The following is a 19,174-nucleotide window of genomic DNA, read 5'->3' as shown; positions in this document are numbered from 1 at the left end:
AGACCTCTCCTGACCCTCCCGCTGCTCCCCTCAGCAGTGTACTTCCTCGACCTACCTGTTCTGTTCCCCACTCTGTCTCTGGTGAAGCCTCTCACCGCCCTGAGCCTCTGGCCTGTACCCCCCACCCCCCAAAAAAAAAAGATTTACTGATTTATGCATATAAGAACTGGGTACAGGTGAGAGGTTCTGGGGGTGAAAGGATTCACCATAGATAGAGTGGGGAGCAGAACAGGCAGAATACTGAAATACACAACTCAGGGTGGCAGCTGGCAGGTCAGGAGAGGTCTGCTGCCCCGTGTGGGTCACTTCCCTTGCCAGGGATCGAATTAGTGCTACAGTGGCTGCGGTAGCTTTAAAGTGTGCTACACTTTAACCCACCAGGGAGGGCCCGACAGCTTTATATCTTGACATCTGTATATATGCTACATTGGGATCATCACTAAGTTTATTTTCTAGTCCTCACCACTATTTTGATTCTCCCATACCCGTTTCATTCTTCTCCCCCTCTGATAGTCATCTTTCTGCTGTACATAACTCTTTAGATATTTGTGCATTCAGCAAATATTTATTGAATGTGTCTAATATATCAGGTACTTTTCCATGGCTGAGAATCCTGTAGTTAGTAAGACAGAGGAGAATCCAGCTCTCATAAACTCAGAGATCCATTTTAAAATGGCAGCTAGTAGCAAAGAACTATATTAATAAATACTGCTACATGGAGATAAGTACCATGAAGAAAGCAAGGAAAAACAACAAAGATTTCAGTAAAGAAGTGCTTATTTGGATTAGATGGTTAGAGACGTGAAGAAGTGAATGACAGGAAGCCTATTACACGAAGACTAGAAGGAAGAATGGCTAGAGCAGGGGCAACCACAGGGGTGAGCCTGATGGTTTAGGGAAGAGAGGCTGTGTGGACATCAGAATGGGGCTGAAGATGTGATCAGTATGATCACTGAGAGCCAGATTCTGCAAGGATGTGCACTGTCTTGAGGAGTTTGGGTTTAATGTAAACTCAGTGGGCAGAAATTGAAGAGTTTTAACAATGGAATGATAGAATCTAATTTACATATTTAAGAGTTCACTCTGGTCATTGTGAAGATGGAAATGGAGGTAAGGAAATACATTTAGGTTTTTGAAATATTCAGTAATTGAAACCAAAAACAAACAAGCAAATTCTGATGCTTAGCTTGTTGCTGCAGGCAGGTAGGAAGAAGAATTGGTGACTGTGAGAGGCAGTCACAATCAGGGTATGTTTTAGGGTAGTAACTGATTTTCTTTTTTTAAGATTTATTTATTTATACATGCAGAACTGTGGGTACAGGTCAGAGGTGCAGGGCAGTGAAAGGATTCACCATAGTTAAGAATGGGGAGTAGAAATGGCAGATCTATCAAGAAGTACACTGCTGAGAAGAGTAGCAGGAGGGGTCAGGAGCAGTCTGCTGTGCCATGTGGGTCACCTCTGGAGCAGGGGATCGAACTTGCACTGAAGTGGCTGCAGCTAGCTTGCAGTGCTGTGACCTAATCCACTGAGCCACAGGGAGGGCCCGTCATTTATTTCATTTTATTTATTTATTATTTTTTAAAAGATTTATTTATTCGTACAGAACTGGGGTACAGGCCAGAGATGTGGAGGGTGAGAGGATTCACCAGAGACAGAGTGGGGAGCAGAACAGGCAGATCGACGAAGCACACTGCTGAGGGGAGCAGCGGGCGGGTCAGGAGAGGTCTGCCACGCCATGTGGTCACCTCCAGGGCAGGCGGGGATCGAACTCATGCGGAAGTGGCTTAAGCTTCTTTGTGCTGTGCTTTAACCCGCTGCGCCACAAGGGAGGGCCTCATTTTATTTTTTTTCCGTCATTTATTTTTTTTAATGGATGTGACATGCAGCAGAAAGGAGGAACTGGACAACAGTTTTCATACTTTGTTCCTCACTCCATTTTATAATGGCCTCTGCATAACATAGTAGGAGTTCATGGTTGATATTTAAAGTGAAGATTAATCATTTAATAGGTTAATGGGGAAATACCTATTAGATATTAAAGAACCATTGAGTAGTGCATTGTGATATCCTCTACAAATAATAATAATAATAGTAATAATGATTTCTGTCTCCATTTCTGTGACTGTAAGACCAGAGCTGGTACATCTGTGGATTTTCCAACTCCATCCTATAATTTTTTTTTAATTTCCATTTTTATATTTTAAATGTAAAGTCTATGAATTTTGCATGATGTTTGCATAACCCTATTACCTAATTAAAGTAAAATCTAATCAGCATTGATGTGAGCAGTGCAGAGAAAACAAAAAGCAACAAGAATAACACATAAACTGTAAAGGCAAAGACGTTAAAATAGAGGGGGAAACCCTAAAACATGCCCATTAAATACAAAGAAATCACACTTCTAATCATCAGCCCTTTGTACTTTTAAACTGAGGAAGTTTTGAACTGAGTGAATTCAAAATGTGGCTAACGACAATGGAATGTCTTTGTTAACAGAAAATTTTAAACTCAGTCTACTTGAGGGAAGCATATTTAGAAGTCCTCTAATGAACTTAGTAAAAAAAGAAATCTGGTTCAGTAAGTTAGTTCTCTTAGTCAAAGAGACTAGTGAGTCAACGGCTATGAAATATTGAAAGAAAAGCTGCAGGAATAAGAGCTCCAAACCATTGTATTTCAGGCATTTTCTCTCTGTCTTTTTAATCCTCTCTGTTGGCTAATTTGGGAGCTGTTCGTGAGGCAGCCAGATAGTGCAAAGGTCTGACTTGTCCTTAATGGGAATTTGAAATAATCATATATATATACACACACATATATATACACACACATATATACACATATACATATATATATATGTAAAGGAATATATATATATATATATATATATATATATAAATGTAAAGGATTATGTATATATGTGTAAAGGATTTTTATTGGTGGGAGTAAACAGTAACAATCAAGAGAACATGTCTTTAATCTGTATTCGTATTCCAGAGCTAATACCCAGGACCCTTTGTATTTCATGAAATAATAGTTTGGACTCTAAGGCTAAGTCCTGAACTATAAATATAATTCAAGACTTCCCATGGAAGCTTCTGCCTTGAAGGTCATGGCCTTTGTTATTTTGATAAACCTACTTCCCTAGCATAGTTTTATAAGCAATGGAAAGACATTTCAATAAGAACGCCATGAAAGCAGTCTTGAGTTACCTAAAATTTTATAAAACTTTAATTCGGTATATCTCAAGATAATTGTAGGCATTTGGTTTTATCCATTAAACTGAGGAAGTTTTGAACTGAGTGAATTCAAAATGTGGCTAACGACGATGGAATGTCTTTGTTAACAGAAAATTTTAAACTCAGTCTACTTGAGGGAAGCATACTCCTTTTTGTCATGTGATAAAAAGTGAAAGAAATTTAAATGTTCGTAAATCTAAACTCTTAAATAGTTACAGATGACATTTTGTCAACATGAATAAATAAAACAAAGTGGTACTTGAGTTAAAATTGAAAGTACTGCTTACATATGTAAGTAGTTATATGATACTTTTCATGGTAAAACGACCATGAAAAGAAAATTAGATTAAAAAGTCTGTGGAAAAGAAACACTTTTTTTATGACATAAAAGTAGAGAATAATTTTCCCCTTTTTTAGTGGTAATTAGTTAAAAAAAAAACAAAACAGAGTGCCCCTCTAGAATCAATCTTTTTTATCAATGGACAAAAAGAAATAGCATATATGGTGGGCTAAGAAAATTAGGAAGAAATAATACCAAAAGTAAGCTGACACAGCACAGTTTAACTCATAACTTTATGCTGCTACTACTAGAGGATACTTCTGTTAATTGCAAAAAAAAACAAAAACAAAAACAAAAACAAACAAACAAAAAACCAAAGCACAGAACTTATAGCGAGAAAGACATGTTTGCATATATACTCTGTCCTTACTAGCCTGGTGCTCATTATCTTTCTGAGCCTGAAGCCCTTAACTAAAAATCAATTTGAAAAATTAATCTCATGGAGCTGTTAGAAAGCTTAAAAGAACAAGCCCATAGTCAGTAATGACTAGAAACTCTCAGTGTCTTAACTAGTATAGCTAGCAATACTACATACACTTGCATTTCAAAGAAATCAACATCTATTCAATAAATAACTTAAAACTCACTACAGTGGCCCTCCCTGGTGCATTAAAGAACAGCACTAAGAAGCTAAACCACTTCAGCATGAATTCAATCCAACCCCAGAGATAATCTACATGGTGCCACAGACCTCTCTTGACCCACATGCTGCACCCCTCAGCCTTGTACTTTGTCAGTCAGCCTATTCTGCTCCCCACTCTGTCTCTGGTGAATCCTCTCACTGCCCCTGCAGCTCTGGTCTGTGCCCTAGTTCTATGTGCATAAATAAATAAATCTTTAAAAAACAAAAAGTTTTGCTATAGCTCCATCTTCCTTTATAATATTGCAATTTCTTTTATATTTATACCAACACACTTTATTAGTGGCAATGAATTCGCCATTCTTTTACTCAAGCTCAGAAACAGTCTCAGGATAATGGGGAACTTGCCTTTACTACAGGTTTTGAAATAAAGAAAGTAAGTTAAATAAGAGGCTAACAGGACAGGCAATTTCTTTTCTTTCATATCATGTTTAGAAAAGAGATCAAAGTTTCTAGAGAAAAATACCAAGTGTGGACTTATTTGCAGTAAGTGTAATTGGTTGGAAAGAAATGATCTGAATTACAAGAACTAAAAGAAGATTATCTACAAACAAAGAAATTCTAGAACCAATTAAAAATTTTCTCCAATTTCAAGTTATTAAGATGTGCAGGAGATAGATGCCAATGTGCGACAGTTTTTAAAATATTTACTGAATCTTTATTTAAGGACCATTTACTATCAAATTTGTGAGGTATCTAATTTTGACCCCCATTTTAAAGATGATGAAATATAAAGAAAGATTATATAATCATTGGACGGAGAACAATAGCATTGATTTTTAAGTCCAAACTCTCGACTACTTCACTACATTCTTTGACAACACTGGCAAGTCTCATCAGTTTCCACTTGAATATTTACTTCCATTTAGCAATCACAGTCTTCTGGTGGTTATCCATGCTTTCTACAGGGGTTGAATTCTTCAGAAGAGTGGTATAATGTGAGATACAGTCTGATAATTTATTGTCACTTCCTTAAAGATCCCATGAAAGTTTCCCTATTGAACTTCCTGTTTTTCTAAGTGAATTCATAAACAAAGCCACTATATTTTCTTTTCCTTTTGCAAGTACTATTATGTATCAGTATTAGTAAATGAACAAACTAACTTGCAGGAATATTTTCCTCTGACTTAACTTTTTGCTTCAGTGAAGATATAAATTATTTGTTGTTTTTATAGCTTACATTTCTTGAATGCTTACTATAGGTTAGGCATAGCAACAGCCCCTATATATTACCTATCCAATTTAAAGCTCAAAAATCTACACATAGGTGCCTCCATTGTCTCCATGTTATGACAGAAGAAAGTAAAGTTCAAAGAAGTGTCTTCTCTAACATCACAAAGATAGTGAAAAGTGATGAAATTTGTTTCAGTCTCAACCACTGTCAAATTATAATCCAATTATAAAACTGAATTAATGACATACTTTATCAACTAGGCATAGGATGTCCCACCTCTCAAGACTGATACCGACCTAGTGGAGTACACTGAGTGTGCACAAAAGACTGTGGAGACTCCCTGGTGGCTCAGTGAGTTAAAGCAGGGCACTAAGAAGCAAAAGCCACTTCTGCATGAGTTGGATCCCTGCCTGTCCCAGAGGTGAGCCATATGGCGCCACAGACCTCTCCTGACCCACCCACTGTTCCCCTCAGCAGTGTACTTAGATGATCTGCCTGTTCTGCTCTGGTCTGGTGAATCCTCTCACCACCCCTGCACCTCTGGCCTGTACCCCAGTTCTGTATGTGCAAATAAATAAATCTTTAAAAAAAAAATCACCGGACATAAACAAAAATTAAGACATAGATACAGTAGCTATGATATACAGCAAAAACAGTACCTAGCGGGATATTTATAACAATACACATAAAGCAACACATTATAAAAAGCAGAATAGACCAAATAGAGGATTAAAACAGTGACTGCAACACAAGAACATAGGAACAGCAGTGGAAAGCCCTCATATATCAATAACCATCCTCCTTAATATAAATGAACTGATGAACTACTTTTAATTTATTTATTCACACTGATGTAAAGGAGGTGTGGAAGTATCTTACCATTGTTTTGTTGCTGTCAACAAACACAGGAATGTCCACATCAAGAAATAAGTTCTCAAGTAATTTAGTTGTACGTCAAAAAAGAGGTTTACTCATGAAAGAAAAAAACAAATGAAATCAAAATCAATAAGAAGAAGAACATAATTGAAATTACAGCTGAAGTAAATGAAATAAAAATTGAAAAACGTACAATATTTTTTATTCTTTGAAAGATAAACAAAATATACAAAACTAGAGCTCCTGAAAAAATAGGGAGAAAATTCTAAAACAGAAGTTAAAGAGAAGAAATTACAACAGATATCAGAAATACAAAGGATAATAAGAGACTAATATGAACATCTTTATGCCAATAAATTAGATAACTTAGAAGAAATAACAGATTTTTTAGGAATGTAAACTGTCCAAAACTGATTCTCCCAAGAATCGGGAAGAAGTAAAAAGCCTGGACATACAAATAATGAGCAAAGAAATTGGAAAAGTAAATTAAAGTTTCCCAAAAATAAAAGCCCCATACCAGTTTTACTATTGATTTCTACCAAAACTTCAAAGAAGAAGGAATACTTACCCTTCTCAAGCACTTCCAAATAATCATGGAAGTAAGAATGCTTTGTAATACATTTTATGAGGCCAACATTACCCTGCTACCAAAACCAGATAACATCATACAAAACCAAACCTATAAAAAAGTATTCCCAATGGACATAGATGCAAAAACCCTCAACAAAATCTTAGCATACAGCATTCAACAAGACATTAAAGGGATTATACATCAAGAACAAATGGTAGTTATTCCATATTCCAGGGATGAAAGTGTGGTTTATCTTACACAAATCCATCAACCTAATTCACCAAATCAACAAACAGAAAGAAAAATAGAAAGCATCTGCCAAGATTTAGCAGCTATTTATTTTTTAATAGCAGCTATTTATAATAAAAAAATCTTCAAAAATTTGGATGAAAACGTACTGCAGCATCATAAAGGGCATACATGAAAAACCCACAGCTAACATCATACTCCATGGAGAAAGCATTTCTCTCTAAAATCTATTAAAAACGTTGACCACTAGTAGTTAACACAGTATTGGTTCCCCTTTTAACTAGAAGAATTAGGCAAGAAAAGGCTATAAAAGGAAGTATATTTGCAGACATGATAATAATAGCTGGCAACTCAAAAAGGTAACCACAGTTGGTAATATCCTGGCTTTCTTAAGAGATTGGCTGTTTTTTATTAACTTCAGAACTTGCTAGCTTATTAGTTACATATGGTACAAGATTCAGGGTATGTACTAAAAGTAGAAATACAAAGTATATCCTCCAACCCAGTGCAATGCAATGTTTTGTTTTCAAAACAAAAAAAAATCCGATAATTTATCAAAGGAGTATTACTTATAGAAAAGGCAAGTCGGTAGTATAAGATGATAGCAGAACATGCACTAATAGATATCTAATTCAAATAAATAAAACTAATATGTCAAATAGAAGGTAGACATTTAAAATATAGACTTTTAAAAACTCAGATATATTGTGTTTATTTTTAGAAATATCTAAAAAAGAATGATCTCAAATTATTGAAAGTATAGAAAGTGTTACAAAATTATGTATGCAATTACAATAAAACCACTCTTAATTAGCATTATTATTTTAAATATTATTCTTATTTACTCATGCATACAAGAATGGTATGCAGTGGGTGAGAGTTTTGACCAGAGGCAGAATGGGGAGAAGAACAGACAGATCCACTGAAATACACTGCTGAGGGGAGCAGCAAGTGCCTCATGTGGCTTGGCTGCCTGGCTGGAGATCAAACCTGTGCTTCAGTGGCTGCTGATAGCTTGATAGTGCTTAGACTTAAGTTTCTCCACCACCAGGGAGGCTCAAAACCCTCCTTATTAATGCAAGGCCCTCTGCATTATTATAAAAAGCCACTTTTATTAATATTAAAAATAATGGGCTTTATTACTAAGAATGTTATGAAGACAAAGACATCAGTACATAAAAATAAAGTTTCCCAATCATCAGAAAGATAAATGTTTAAATATTTCTGCATCTAAAGAAATAGATTCACCATATAAAAAGCAAAAATTTTTTGGGCCCTCCCTGGTGGTGCAGCGGGATAAAGCATAGCACAATTGAAGTTACCGCAGTCACTGCAGCACAAGTTTGATCCCCGGCCAGGAAGCTGACCCACATGGCACAACAGACCTCTCCTGTCTCACCCACTGCTCCCTCACCAGTGTATTTCAGTATCTCTGTCTGTGCTGTTCCCCACTCTGTCTCTGGTGAATCCTTTCACTCCTTGCACCTCTGGCCTGTACCCCAGTTCTGTATACATAAATAAATCTTTTTTTTTAAAGCACAATTTTATTAAACACGAAACATTCACAAATCTAATCCCAAGTGGATGGTTTCTAAACACCTCTTTTAACTTAATTGCTAAACCTAAGATCAGGACAATCTTTAAAAACAATCAGTTAGGTTGAGAATAGAATAAAAGCAAAACACTCAATTAGGTTCATAAGGCAAACATTACCTTCACTGTCCTCAGGGTTACAATGAAGAAAATGGGAATGATTCAGGTAACAAAAGAGTAAGGAACATGTCAAAGTATGAGAAAGTTTGGATAATCTGGACCTCTAATGGGAATAAGGTGGATGTTATGAGCGCGTGGGCTAAGTGGCTTTCTGCATCTAACAAGAAAATAAAAGAAAAGCAGGGGAGCAAGAGAGATCACACTTTCTTAATAAAAGTCCCTTGTTAATAAGATAATACTATGACACTGTTATGTACCTTAAGAGAGAATTTTTTAGTGTAATAAGTTATTTCAAAAGGGTCAATTTTAAAATGTCTCAAATAGTAAGAACTTTTCTGAATTTTACAAAAATAAGTGGATAAAAAAGAGAAAATCAGGTAAAAAAAAAAGATAGAAGGCTTAGAAAAGAGAATACCAATGTACTCTGGAACAATTTTGACACATATAAACTCACAGAGTCTATTACAGTGGGCAATCATAAAATGCTATGAAACTGAAGATATTTTATATTAACCTAAAATGTGCAGGTGGAAGTTCATTTACCAACATTACAAATTTCAGCCAAGTACTTTTCCTTGAGTATGGGTCCTTAATTGGAATTCCAACACCATAATTCTTGTATAAAGCTTTATTTAGTACCAGATACTTTAAAATGAAAAGAAAATTAAAGGGCTCTTATGAAGCAATCTATGTAATGAATTTGGAATTTTTACTGTTCTCTTCCAATCTTTTATATTGTCCTGCCCAGTTATACTAACACTTTTTAAATAAATTGGGAAGAAAAATAGCCAAAAAAAAAAAAAAAAGACAGATCACTGGTGTTAAAGGGAAGAAATTTTAGTTTGCATTCACCTCAGTTAAACAGATGAGGCAGGGTCACTTGCTGAAAACGAGAAAGGAAAGTGTAAAATTCCACACAGACAAGATGAGAAATCAATTAGGAAAGTATTTTGAGATAGCATTATTCTAAGGATATTTTATTAATTTCTAAAATCATTATATTTATATATATATATATATTTATAAATTTTCATAAATTTTCTTATACTTGTTTTCTTTATCTCTTTATAAATAACAAGAGCAAGCAGAGAGCAATGTTTCTCAAAGTATGGTTTGTCTATCCTCAAATCTTTGGAAGAGCTTGTTTAAAAGGAAGATTCCTGAACCCCTCCAGGCCTACTGGACAAACTCTATGAGCTCTCATGCCGGGAATCTGCAAGTGAAGTTTCCAGGTGATTTTTGGGCAGCAAGTCAGCACTTGTCTGAAGATTGCTCTTCTAGAACCACTAACTTAGCTCATGTCTAGTCCAGTGAGTTTATATGTGACTATGCACCCACATCCTGTTTTTAATCGCTGTCTGAATTTAAACTAAAATACTGTGGTGAGGAAATGAAAACAGTGTCTTCAAGTATAGCGATTTAGCATCAGACACCTAGAACATCTTCAAAGCTTTACCCATTTTGTGTTTGTAAGAAGCATTTAAAGTTCACTTGTATATCATTTATTGATAATTAAAAATGTTAGTGTTACTATAATTAAGCAATTTTATACTAGTAAGCTGATTCTCTGGTCATTTTTTTTCTCAATCAGTTCTTCACAGCACCCTGATGTTTTTGGAGAATGACATTAGAATAAAAGCTTTTTAGTGCGGAATGTGCTCATTGCTACTGGGGTATCATTCTTTGTAGGTCCTTTCTACTAGTGAAACATTAAGATATGTGTCTAATTAGCCTATGTCTATGACATGCCTATAACTGATTATGAAATCATCTGTATCTATATGAAGCTTATGAGTGTTGAGTGTTTACTGGTATCTCCAGCTCTACTCCAGCTAGTTCTAGCTTCTTCCTTTGCTGATCTGTGAACTTCCAGCCCAGTATTGAGAAATGTTTCCCATCAACTATTAATTTACTATTAGTTAAATTTCTATATACACAAATAATTATCATAACTATTAACCTGCTTACCCCATGGGAACCAATCTTTTCAACTAAAGTACAGTATTTAAGCATTCTTTTGCTTTTGTCTTCCAAAGTGGCTATACAGTTTTGCATTCCCACCAGCAATGAAAGGGCATTCCTGTAAGTCCCTACTCTTGCCAGCAACTGCTAGTGTAAAATTTTAAATTTTTTTGGTCATCCTAATAGCCATGTAATATGATACCAATTTAATTTGCAAATTCTGAGTGATGGATAATATTGAACTCTAACACATTTGTTATCTGCATGACATCTTTGAAGAGGTGTTTATTGAAGCCTTTTCATATATTTTAATTGGGCTATGTGTGTGTGTTTTGTTTAATAAAATTTTTGAATACAAGATATTTTGTGTATATGTGTTTTGCAAGAATTTTCTCCACGTCTATGACTCTTGATTTAATTAACAGTATTTTTGTCAAAATCATTTAGTTTTAATAAAATCCAATGTACTAGCTTTTTCTTTCATGAGTCATTCTTTTGGTTTCTATAAACACTAATCTTCAAACCCAAGGTAATCTAAATGTTATCTATGCTATATTCTAGAAAGTTCATATTTTATGTTTTATGTCTAGATTTCTTATTCATTTTAAATTATTTTCTGTGAACTATGTAAGGTCATGAATATGAATGTCCCATTGTTCCAGAGCCATTTGTTGTAAACATTATATGTTCTCTATTTAACTATATTCCTTAGTGAAAGCTCCGTGACTGTGTGAGTGCAAGCACTCGATTCTGGTCATTGATCTGTAAGCCTTGTCTCTGCCATACCATACTGTCTTCCTGTAGATTTATAGAAAGACCTGAAATTGTGTAATGTGACTTCTTAAGTTGTTTTTGAGTGTTACATTGGCTAGGTCTTTTGCCTTCCTATATAAACATATATGTATCAGTATCTATAAAATAGCTTGTTGTAAATTTAGTTGGTATTTCACTAAATCTATCAATTAAGTTAGGAAGAGTTAAAATCATAACACTATTTAATTTTCCAATCCATAAACACAGAATATCTATTTCAATTTTCTGAAGAGTCCTTTCATCAGCATTTTGCTTTTTTGCATATATATCCTGAACATATTTCATTTTTTCTTTCTATTATAAATGCTATTATTTGTTTAATTTCAAATTCAGTTGTTCATTGTTGGTATTGAGTAATGTGACCTTGATATACTCACTTATTAGCTCCAGGATGTTTTGATTATGTTATTTAATTTTGATTATGGTATTTAAAATTTTTCACAGACAACCATTTTTCAGTAAATGAAGATGGATTTGTATCTTCCTTCCCAATTTTTATATAGTTTATCTCTTTTATTTATCATATTGTACTAGCTTGGACTTTCAGTGAAGGAGTGAATGAATAGAACTGGTTAAGAGGACGTCCTTGCATTAGGCCTAATCTTATGGGAAAGGTATCCACTTTGTACCATTATGAAATCTGCAATAGGATTTTTGTAGATGTTCTTTATCAAGCTGAGAGAATTACTCTTATTCCTAATAATATGTTTCATGTTCTTTAAAACTGCTTGATTTTTCCAAAACTCTGGTAATTCTTTGAGTGTTATCTTCTGATTTTGCTCATGGCTAATTATTTCCTTTTGTGCTATGTAGCTTTGATTATGAAAGTTTTTGTTTTATTTTACTGGGGAATCAGTCCTTGTCTTCTTTTCCTAAACATGCAGCCATATCAAAGTGACAACACAATATGCCAGCTACTGAATTCTCTGAGCAGAATTTGAAAGCAAGTATTTCCTTGTTCTCTTAAAATCATCATTTCACATATCTAGCAGACAAAAATGGAAGGTTCGTAATAGTCTTGGATTATTTCTTACTCCATTTTCTGGCCAGTTATATAAACGTGGCCAGGTTTTTTTTCATTCCAAAGTTTTTTAAACTCTACTATTTCTTGAAATAAAATTAAAGACAATAACATTACTACTTAATTTTACTCAAAAGGGCTTGACAAAGATTCACTGTCTTTATATTATAAAGTTTGTGAAGTCCATAAGTGGTGGTATGAGCTGAGCGGACTGTCAGGTGCCCCCTGACCTCCATCTCCCCAGGCTCATGGCATTGTGTAACCCCTGCTCTTGAGTGTGGATGAGCTCTGTCACCATGTGTGCAAGCAGAATATGACAAAGGTGATGGGATAGAACGCTGTGGTCACATTGCTTTAGTTATGACTATGACTTGTTTGCAGTCTGTCTTTCTTTGCCTCCATTGAATTTTATGGCCCCAAGAAAATGATTTTGACAATAATATGAGGGACCTTCATAGATCCTTCCCCAGGCAAGCCTCTAAGTAAGAATTCTACCCAAGGCTAGTGCAGCCTTCTCCATTTGTAGAAACTTGTTAAGCAGCAAGATAAAGCTAATACAAATGTAAATTCTCAAGTAAGTAGACAATGGCTTTCAGAGTTTGGTGTCAAATGGTCACTGCAGGTTTAAAACAAAAATCTGCTCTTAAAAGAAGCATTTAAGATTGAAAGGGAGAGAGAGGAGAAACATAGACATCAAAGAATAGCATTCTTTATTTCAGAAAAGTATCAAGGCTTTATTTCATTGCCTATCATTTTATAAGTAAATGAATATAAAGTAGCAATACTTTTGTGACTGGAATCCCTCAATATAATTATGGACTATTTAGTGTACATAGCTTGTACACATCCATATTTACACTTTATGATTAGTACTCACAATGTCCAAGTTTCACTTCTTCAGTTCAAGCTTGTGAGTTTTAATACTGTTTGTATCATGCAACTGTGATCTATAAGCGTTGCCAAGTAGGAAGTTTTGAAATGAGTTGGAAAAATTATAACTGCAATCATTTGACATGGTGGTATTCCTTTAGTCACATGACAGATTAATTCCCAATATGTTTGATTCTCATTTGGTTTATCAATGCCATACTTGAAAGATAAGTGCATTTTCATAAGAAATTGTTGGTAAGTGAAATTCACCAATATTACACATTTTCCAGGTTTGGGTTAAAAAAAATACTTCGTTTTTCAGTTCTTTCCCTAGAAAATTATATCAAAGTGAGTTACTATGCACCAAAAAATTAGAGAGATGAAATTTCTAAAGGCCCACTAAGTCTGAGAGTCTGAAAGCTAGGCTGTGAGAAATTTACCCACATTTCCACTAAGCAACAGTTCTCTTACAATTTGTGAACACACAGAACATGACATAACCTTATTTCCTGTACATTGGTTAACAAGTGCTTTTCTGTTTTTCCATATTATATTCTCACCTTAGGTCCTAATTTTTCTTCTCACAGGCTACTGTGCAGTATGCTTTGTCCCTTCCCTGATCATTTTTGGTTTGATGTTTACTGTAAAAACATAAATACTAAGTATATTTCCACGTAAAGCCACAAGACAAGATGATTACCAAGGCTCTGTTTTCCCAAATGACCTGTGGTAGTTCTCGAAACATTGTTCACATTATGGAAACACTCAAATCATCTTTCTTTACATAAATTTGATATGCCTTTCCCCTGGGCTTGAATGACCATTAATAGGAAATGCCACACTTATGTATACAGATCTTTAGTATGATAATTCTAGTCTACAGTGAGATGTAAGCATATTAGTCAAATCTCAACAGTTTTGCAAGCTTTGTTGAAAATAAATATATTGCCAACTGTACAACCATTCATTTGTTTACATCTTAAAACTTGTTTGTGGAGTCCTATTAATGTGTGTTTACTGTTCCCAAAGATAACATGTTGATCCATTCAGTATTTAAAAATGTGTATATATATGTTTAGATCCCATGGTGATAACTACAGAGAACCAGTGAAAGAATAAAAAATTATAAAATCAGAATAGGCTAGGGTTAGGAAGAAATGGCTTCCAATTGCAGATTTATTGCTGACCATGGGAACTTTTTCAAATTCCAACTACTTTTCTGTGTGTATATGTACAGGGTTATATAGCCAGCATCACATGGGAAGCACCCTTCGTGGTGAGTCAATGGCAGAAAGGAGTGCCATTGTCCTGTGAAAAACTTGTATTGCCTTTCATATGGATGGATGAATCTCAAGCAGAGCCCACTGGATGGTTCTTAGTTCAAAGAATTAATGAAAGCAGATCACAATCAGAAATATTTTCATTTTTAAAATTTATTTCCTTTCCCGCTCTCCTCAAAATAAACTAATGCCTTACTCAGTTTACTTAAATGCAGCAGTTCCACTGTCTGTTTCTCCCAAACACACACACACACAGACAGCTTAAAATTAATAAGGACTATTTTTTACTTTGTCCAGATTATCTGCTCTAGAATGTAGATAATGAGCAGCAGTGTCACCAGAACAGAGAAATCATGGACCTTCACAGGCACTCAATAAAAATGTGATTGGAAAGCTAGGCAAAATATATGAACATAGTTAACAGGCAAAAGAAAACTGAGGCAATAGCTATTAGGAATATATAGCATAAGTGAAGAATAATGTGAAAAAGTCTGTGGGAGACTTTTTCTAACTCTAAGTTTTCAAATATTAGACACTGTGACAAAAAAAAATAAGAACCTATTGACAATACTGTAGGACCTTGAGAATTAAAGATTTATCATTAATGTTCAGGTGGAATAAAAGTTGAATCAGGTACAAAGAATGACATTTCCACCCATATGTTTCAGGCTGCCTACAAACAAGACATTATGATCTTCCTTAGGACTCGTCTTCAGCATATTTCCATGGATTTTATAAGGTATAGGCCTTCATATTAAATTTTATATCTCCTCTTTAAACTATGGATGTGAGAAGTGGCCGATGGTCAGCTTTGCTTTTAAGCTTCCATGGATTGGTACAGAAACATTCAAAATGACTCTTAGTGAGTCTCCCCAGAGGCTACTGAATATAAGCAAAGATAAAGCATTGGAACTTACCAATTAATCTATGGAAGATCTCCAAATAACTGTAAATGTTATTACTACTCCCTTCTTTACATTGGTTCCAAAAGTTCTCAATTTTTCATACAGATAATACAGAAAATAAATATTACTCAGTTTAGAATAAGGCAGCACTTGAGTTAATTTGTTATATTAACCATTTCACTAATTAGTTTTTCTACTGTCTGCTTAGACCTTGAGCTGTTCCAGTTGAGAAATGATTTAAAAAGCGAAACAGTTATAAAATTTAAATAAAGGTCACTATTACCATGAAGTAGGACGTCAGTTTTGCATTTCATCAGTACTTATTACACTAAGCTGGATGGAATTGATCTAGATAAGTATAGATGTATTTGTGCTCCCTCAAAAGCGACTCTCTTCTTCTTCCACAGCACGGTGAAGGCCAGGGATGAATTTCAAAAGTTGCTTTCGGACACTTCCCCTTCTATTTTTCCGAGGCAGTGTCCCAAACATGCTTGATAAGTTGCCCTCCCACAAAGGGGACATGGACCCACTGCTAGTAGTACTAATGCTCCGGTTTCTGCGCGAAGAAGACCTCTTCAGAAAATCATCCCCATCCTTGGGAACAAAGCACTCGTCATCTGTGCTTGTCTGGCGACTGAAGCCTCCCCGGGCTGAGTCCTCAGACATACACGTCTGGTAGCCATCCTCACTGTCCATCGTCATGGAGCTCAGCCAGCTCTTACAGCTACTCTCACTGGATAAGCGATTCCGGTCCAGGAGCGCTGAGCTTGGTCCCGGCAGGTTTCCAAACAAAGTGGATTCATCTATGTCCATGTTTTCCAAACTTAGGCAGTTAGCTGCGTCTCCTGAAATGCAGAAAACCAAGGACTGAATCTAAGCATTTCTTATAAGTAATACACCAAAATTTCTCGTTGAAGAACACAAGAGTGAAGGTGGATGCTATTTTCACTGAGTTTTGACTTACATGAGCATGTAACGTCCTAAAATTGTTGAGTGTCCCCTATTTTTCATGGACTACCTTTCATATAAAAATATTTCATAGTCACAAAAAATAGGAATTTTAGATTAAATACATTTAAATAGGATTCTTTCATGAGAACAGTTCAACTCATCTGACAGTATGCTGATTTTGACTTTTAAATCTTCAAAACTTAAGTGATTCTGGAACCTTTTATTAAAATTCTCACAGAAATGGGATTCCAAAGGATATAAGTGGGGCAATGTTTTCTCATGGATTTCTTTCATTTAGTTCTTCTGATTAAAGTCATCTTTCCAGGGCCCACTCTGGTGGTGCAACAGGTTGAAGCACATCACTATGAAGATATCACCAGTCACTGTAGCGTGAGTTCAATCCCTGACAGGGAAGGTGACCCACATGGTGCAGCAGGCCTCTTCTGAACTGCCCACTGCTTCCCTCAGCAGTGTATTTCAGTAGATGTACCCATTCTGCTCTCCATTCTCTGGTGAATATTCTCATCCTCCTACACCTCTGGCCTATACCCCAGTTTCTTGTGTGCATAAGTAAATAAATGTTTTTTTTTTTAAAGACTTTTATTTATTTATGCATGCAGCATTAAGGTACAGCTAGAGGCGCAGAGATGGTGAGAGGATTCACCACAGAGAGAGCAGGGAGCAGAACAGGCAGATCAGTGAAGTACTCTGCTGAGGGGAGCAGCGGGCGAGACAGGAGAGGTCTGCTGCACCATGTGGGTCACCTCCAGGGCCAGAGATCGAACTCACAGTGAAGCTGCTGTGGCTAGCTTGCAGTGCTACATCTTAACTTACTGCACCACCAGAGATGGCCTAAATAAATATTTTTATAAAAATACCTCAGTGATGACAATAAGCCATTTTTAGCATAATCATAAAATTATTAAAATATCAAACTAAATGGGAAACAGCCATTTTAATTGTGCTGATTATAAACAAGTAATTCAAAAGAGAAATAACTTCCAGTCTCAACAGTCCAAGTTTCTTTGTGGATTACTTAAATGGATGGGAGAGGTACTGTACCCAGAAAGCATCCCTGTGTTCTTTTCCATGTCCTCCTTGCTTCTGTGCCACTTGAGTTGTTCTATCTGCTGCTGATGGAAAGGAAGGGGGTTCTGTAGTACTAGCCTTAGCAAGACATAATTAAAAGGTGACTGCTTCAGGAAAAGTAATAGAACAGTGCACACTAAGAAGTGCTTTTATATTGTGCTGACTATTTCTCAGGCTGCTATACTTTGTCCTTGGTTGACGATACAGAGAGTGTTTATGTTTCCATTTGATTAGCAAGGTCGAGTGGGGCCAACACTGATGTAACTTGTCGCCATGTTTTCCTTTTTGTTAATACAGTCTATGTTATTTTTCCTAACACACTCATGAATTTCTATTCATTTTGAGCAATGGCCTTGTAGAATTCCATGCCCTGGTTATTTATAAAGACAAAATAAACTAAAGGTAAACTCTCCCAATCTCTCAAAAAATGTACTTATAACACCTCTCCAAAGAAAACATGCAGACAGTCATCAAGCACATGAAAAAATGTTCACAATCACTTATTATAAGAGAATGTGAGGCAAGGCCACCATGACATACCGTCTCACACCTGTGAGAGTAGCCCATATTGAAAGATCTGAAATAACAAGTGCTGACGAAGATGTGGAGGAAAGGCAACCTCCTACACTCTTGGTGGGAATGCAGACTGGTCCAGCCCTATGGAAAGCTTTGTGGATGTGTCTCAAAGTATTAAACATGTATCTGCCTTTCAGACCAGTAATTCCACTTGTAAGCATCAACTCCTAAAACACTAACTCTAAAGGAAACTTGCACTCCCATGTTTATTGCAGCACTATTTACTGTAACTGAACTATAAAAACAACCTAAGTTCCCCAGAACAGATGAATAGATCAAGAAGTTTGCATCAACATGGATGGAGCTGGAAGGAAATATGCTAAGTGAAATATTCCAGAAGGAGAAAGACAAATATCAGATAGTGTCCTTTAAAGGTTCAGATAAAAATCAAACTCAAAACCCTGCCCTTAAAAGCAAACTATAAAAGCAGACTATAGAACCAAGACTCGAAGGGGAAAGGAAGAGACAAGCACAAAGTGGGGAGGAAACACAATGGACTATTGTTGTGAATGAGGGTGCTTTGGTGGTGGAACCATTATAGGAATGTCACCAGAAAGGAGGTATCCATGCTTTCAATACAATGCAACAATACCTCATATATATATATATATATATATATATATATATATATATATATATATATATATATGTTATATATATATGTTATATATATATATATAATATATATATGTATATCATATATATATGTATATCATATATATGATATATATCATTTATCTATCTATCTATCTATCTATCTATCTATCTATCTATCTATTTATCTATCTATCTATCTATAGTATCTATCTATCTATAGGGTTTATAGGGGCCCTCCCTGGTGGCACAGTGGGTTAAAGCACAGCACTGAGAAACTAAAGGATTTATAGGATACGTGTGTGTGTGTGTGTGT

At 35.5% G+C, this 19,174-nt stretch overlaps 1 protein-coding gene across 2 annotated transcripts in view; it reads right to left on the bottom strand.

The window, feature by feature from the left end:
• Nucleotides 1-14,416: 14,416 nt before the first annotated feature.
• The window catches only part of CYTIP (cytohesin 1 interacting protein), a 63,634-nt gene continuing 58,876 nt past the window's right edge, over nucleotides 14,417-19,174 (bottom strand). For both annotated transcript variants that reach the window (XM_012725826.1, XM_004674639.2), the window contains one exon: nucleotides 14,417-16,493. In XM_012725826.1, coding sequence (XP_012581280.1) covers nucleotides 16,027-16,493 — 467 coding nt within the window. In that variant the 3' untranslated portion in view covers nucleotides 14,417-16,026. The remainder of the gene's footprint in view (nucleotides 16,494-19,174) is intronic.

The sequence above is a fragment of the Condylura cristata genome, unplaced genomic scaffold (genome assembly GCF_000260355.1).
Source record: "Condylura cristata isolate star-nosed mole 26May11 unplaced genomic scaffold, ConCri1.0 scaffold00002, whole genome shotgun sequence".
Lineage (NCBI taxonomy): Eukaryota > Metazoa > Chordata > Mammalia > Eulipotyphla > Talpidae > Condylura > Condylura cristata.
This window is presented reverse-complemented; position numbering and strand designations above follow the sequence as displayed.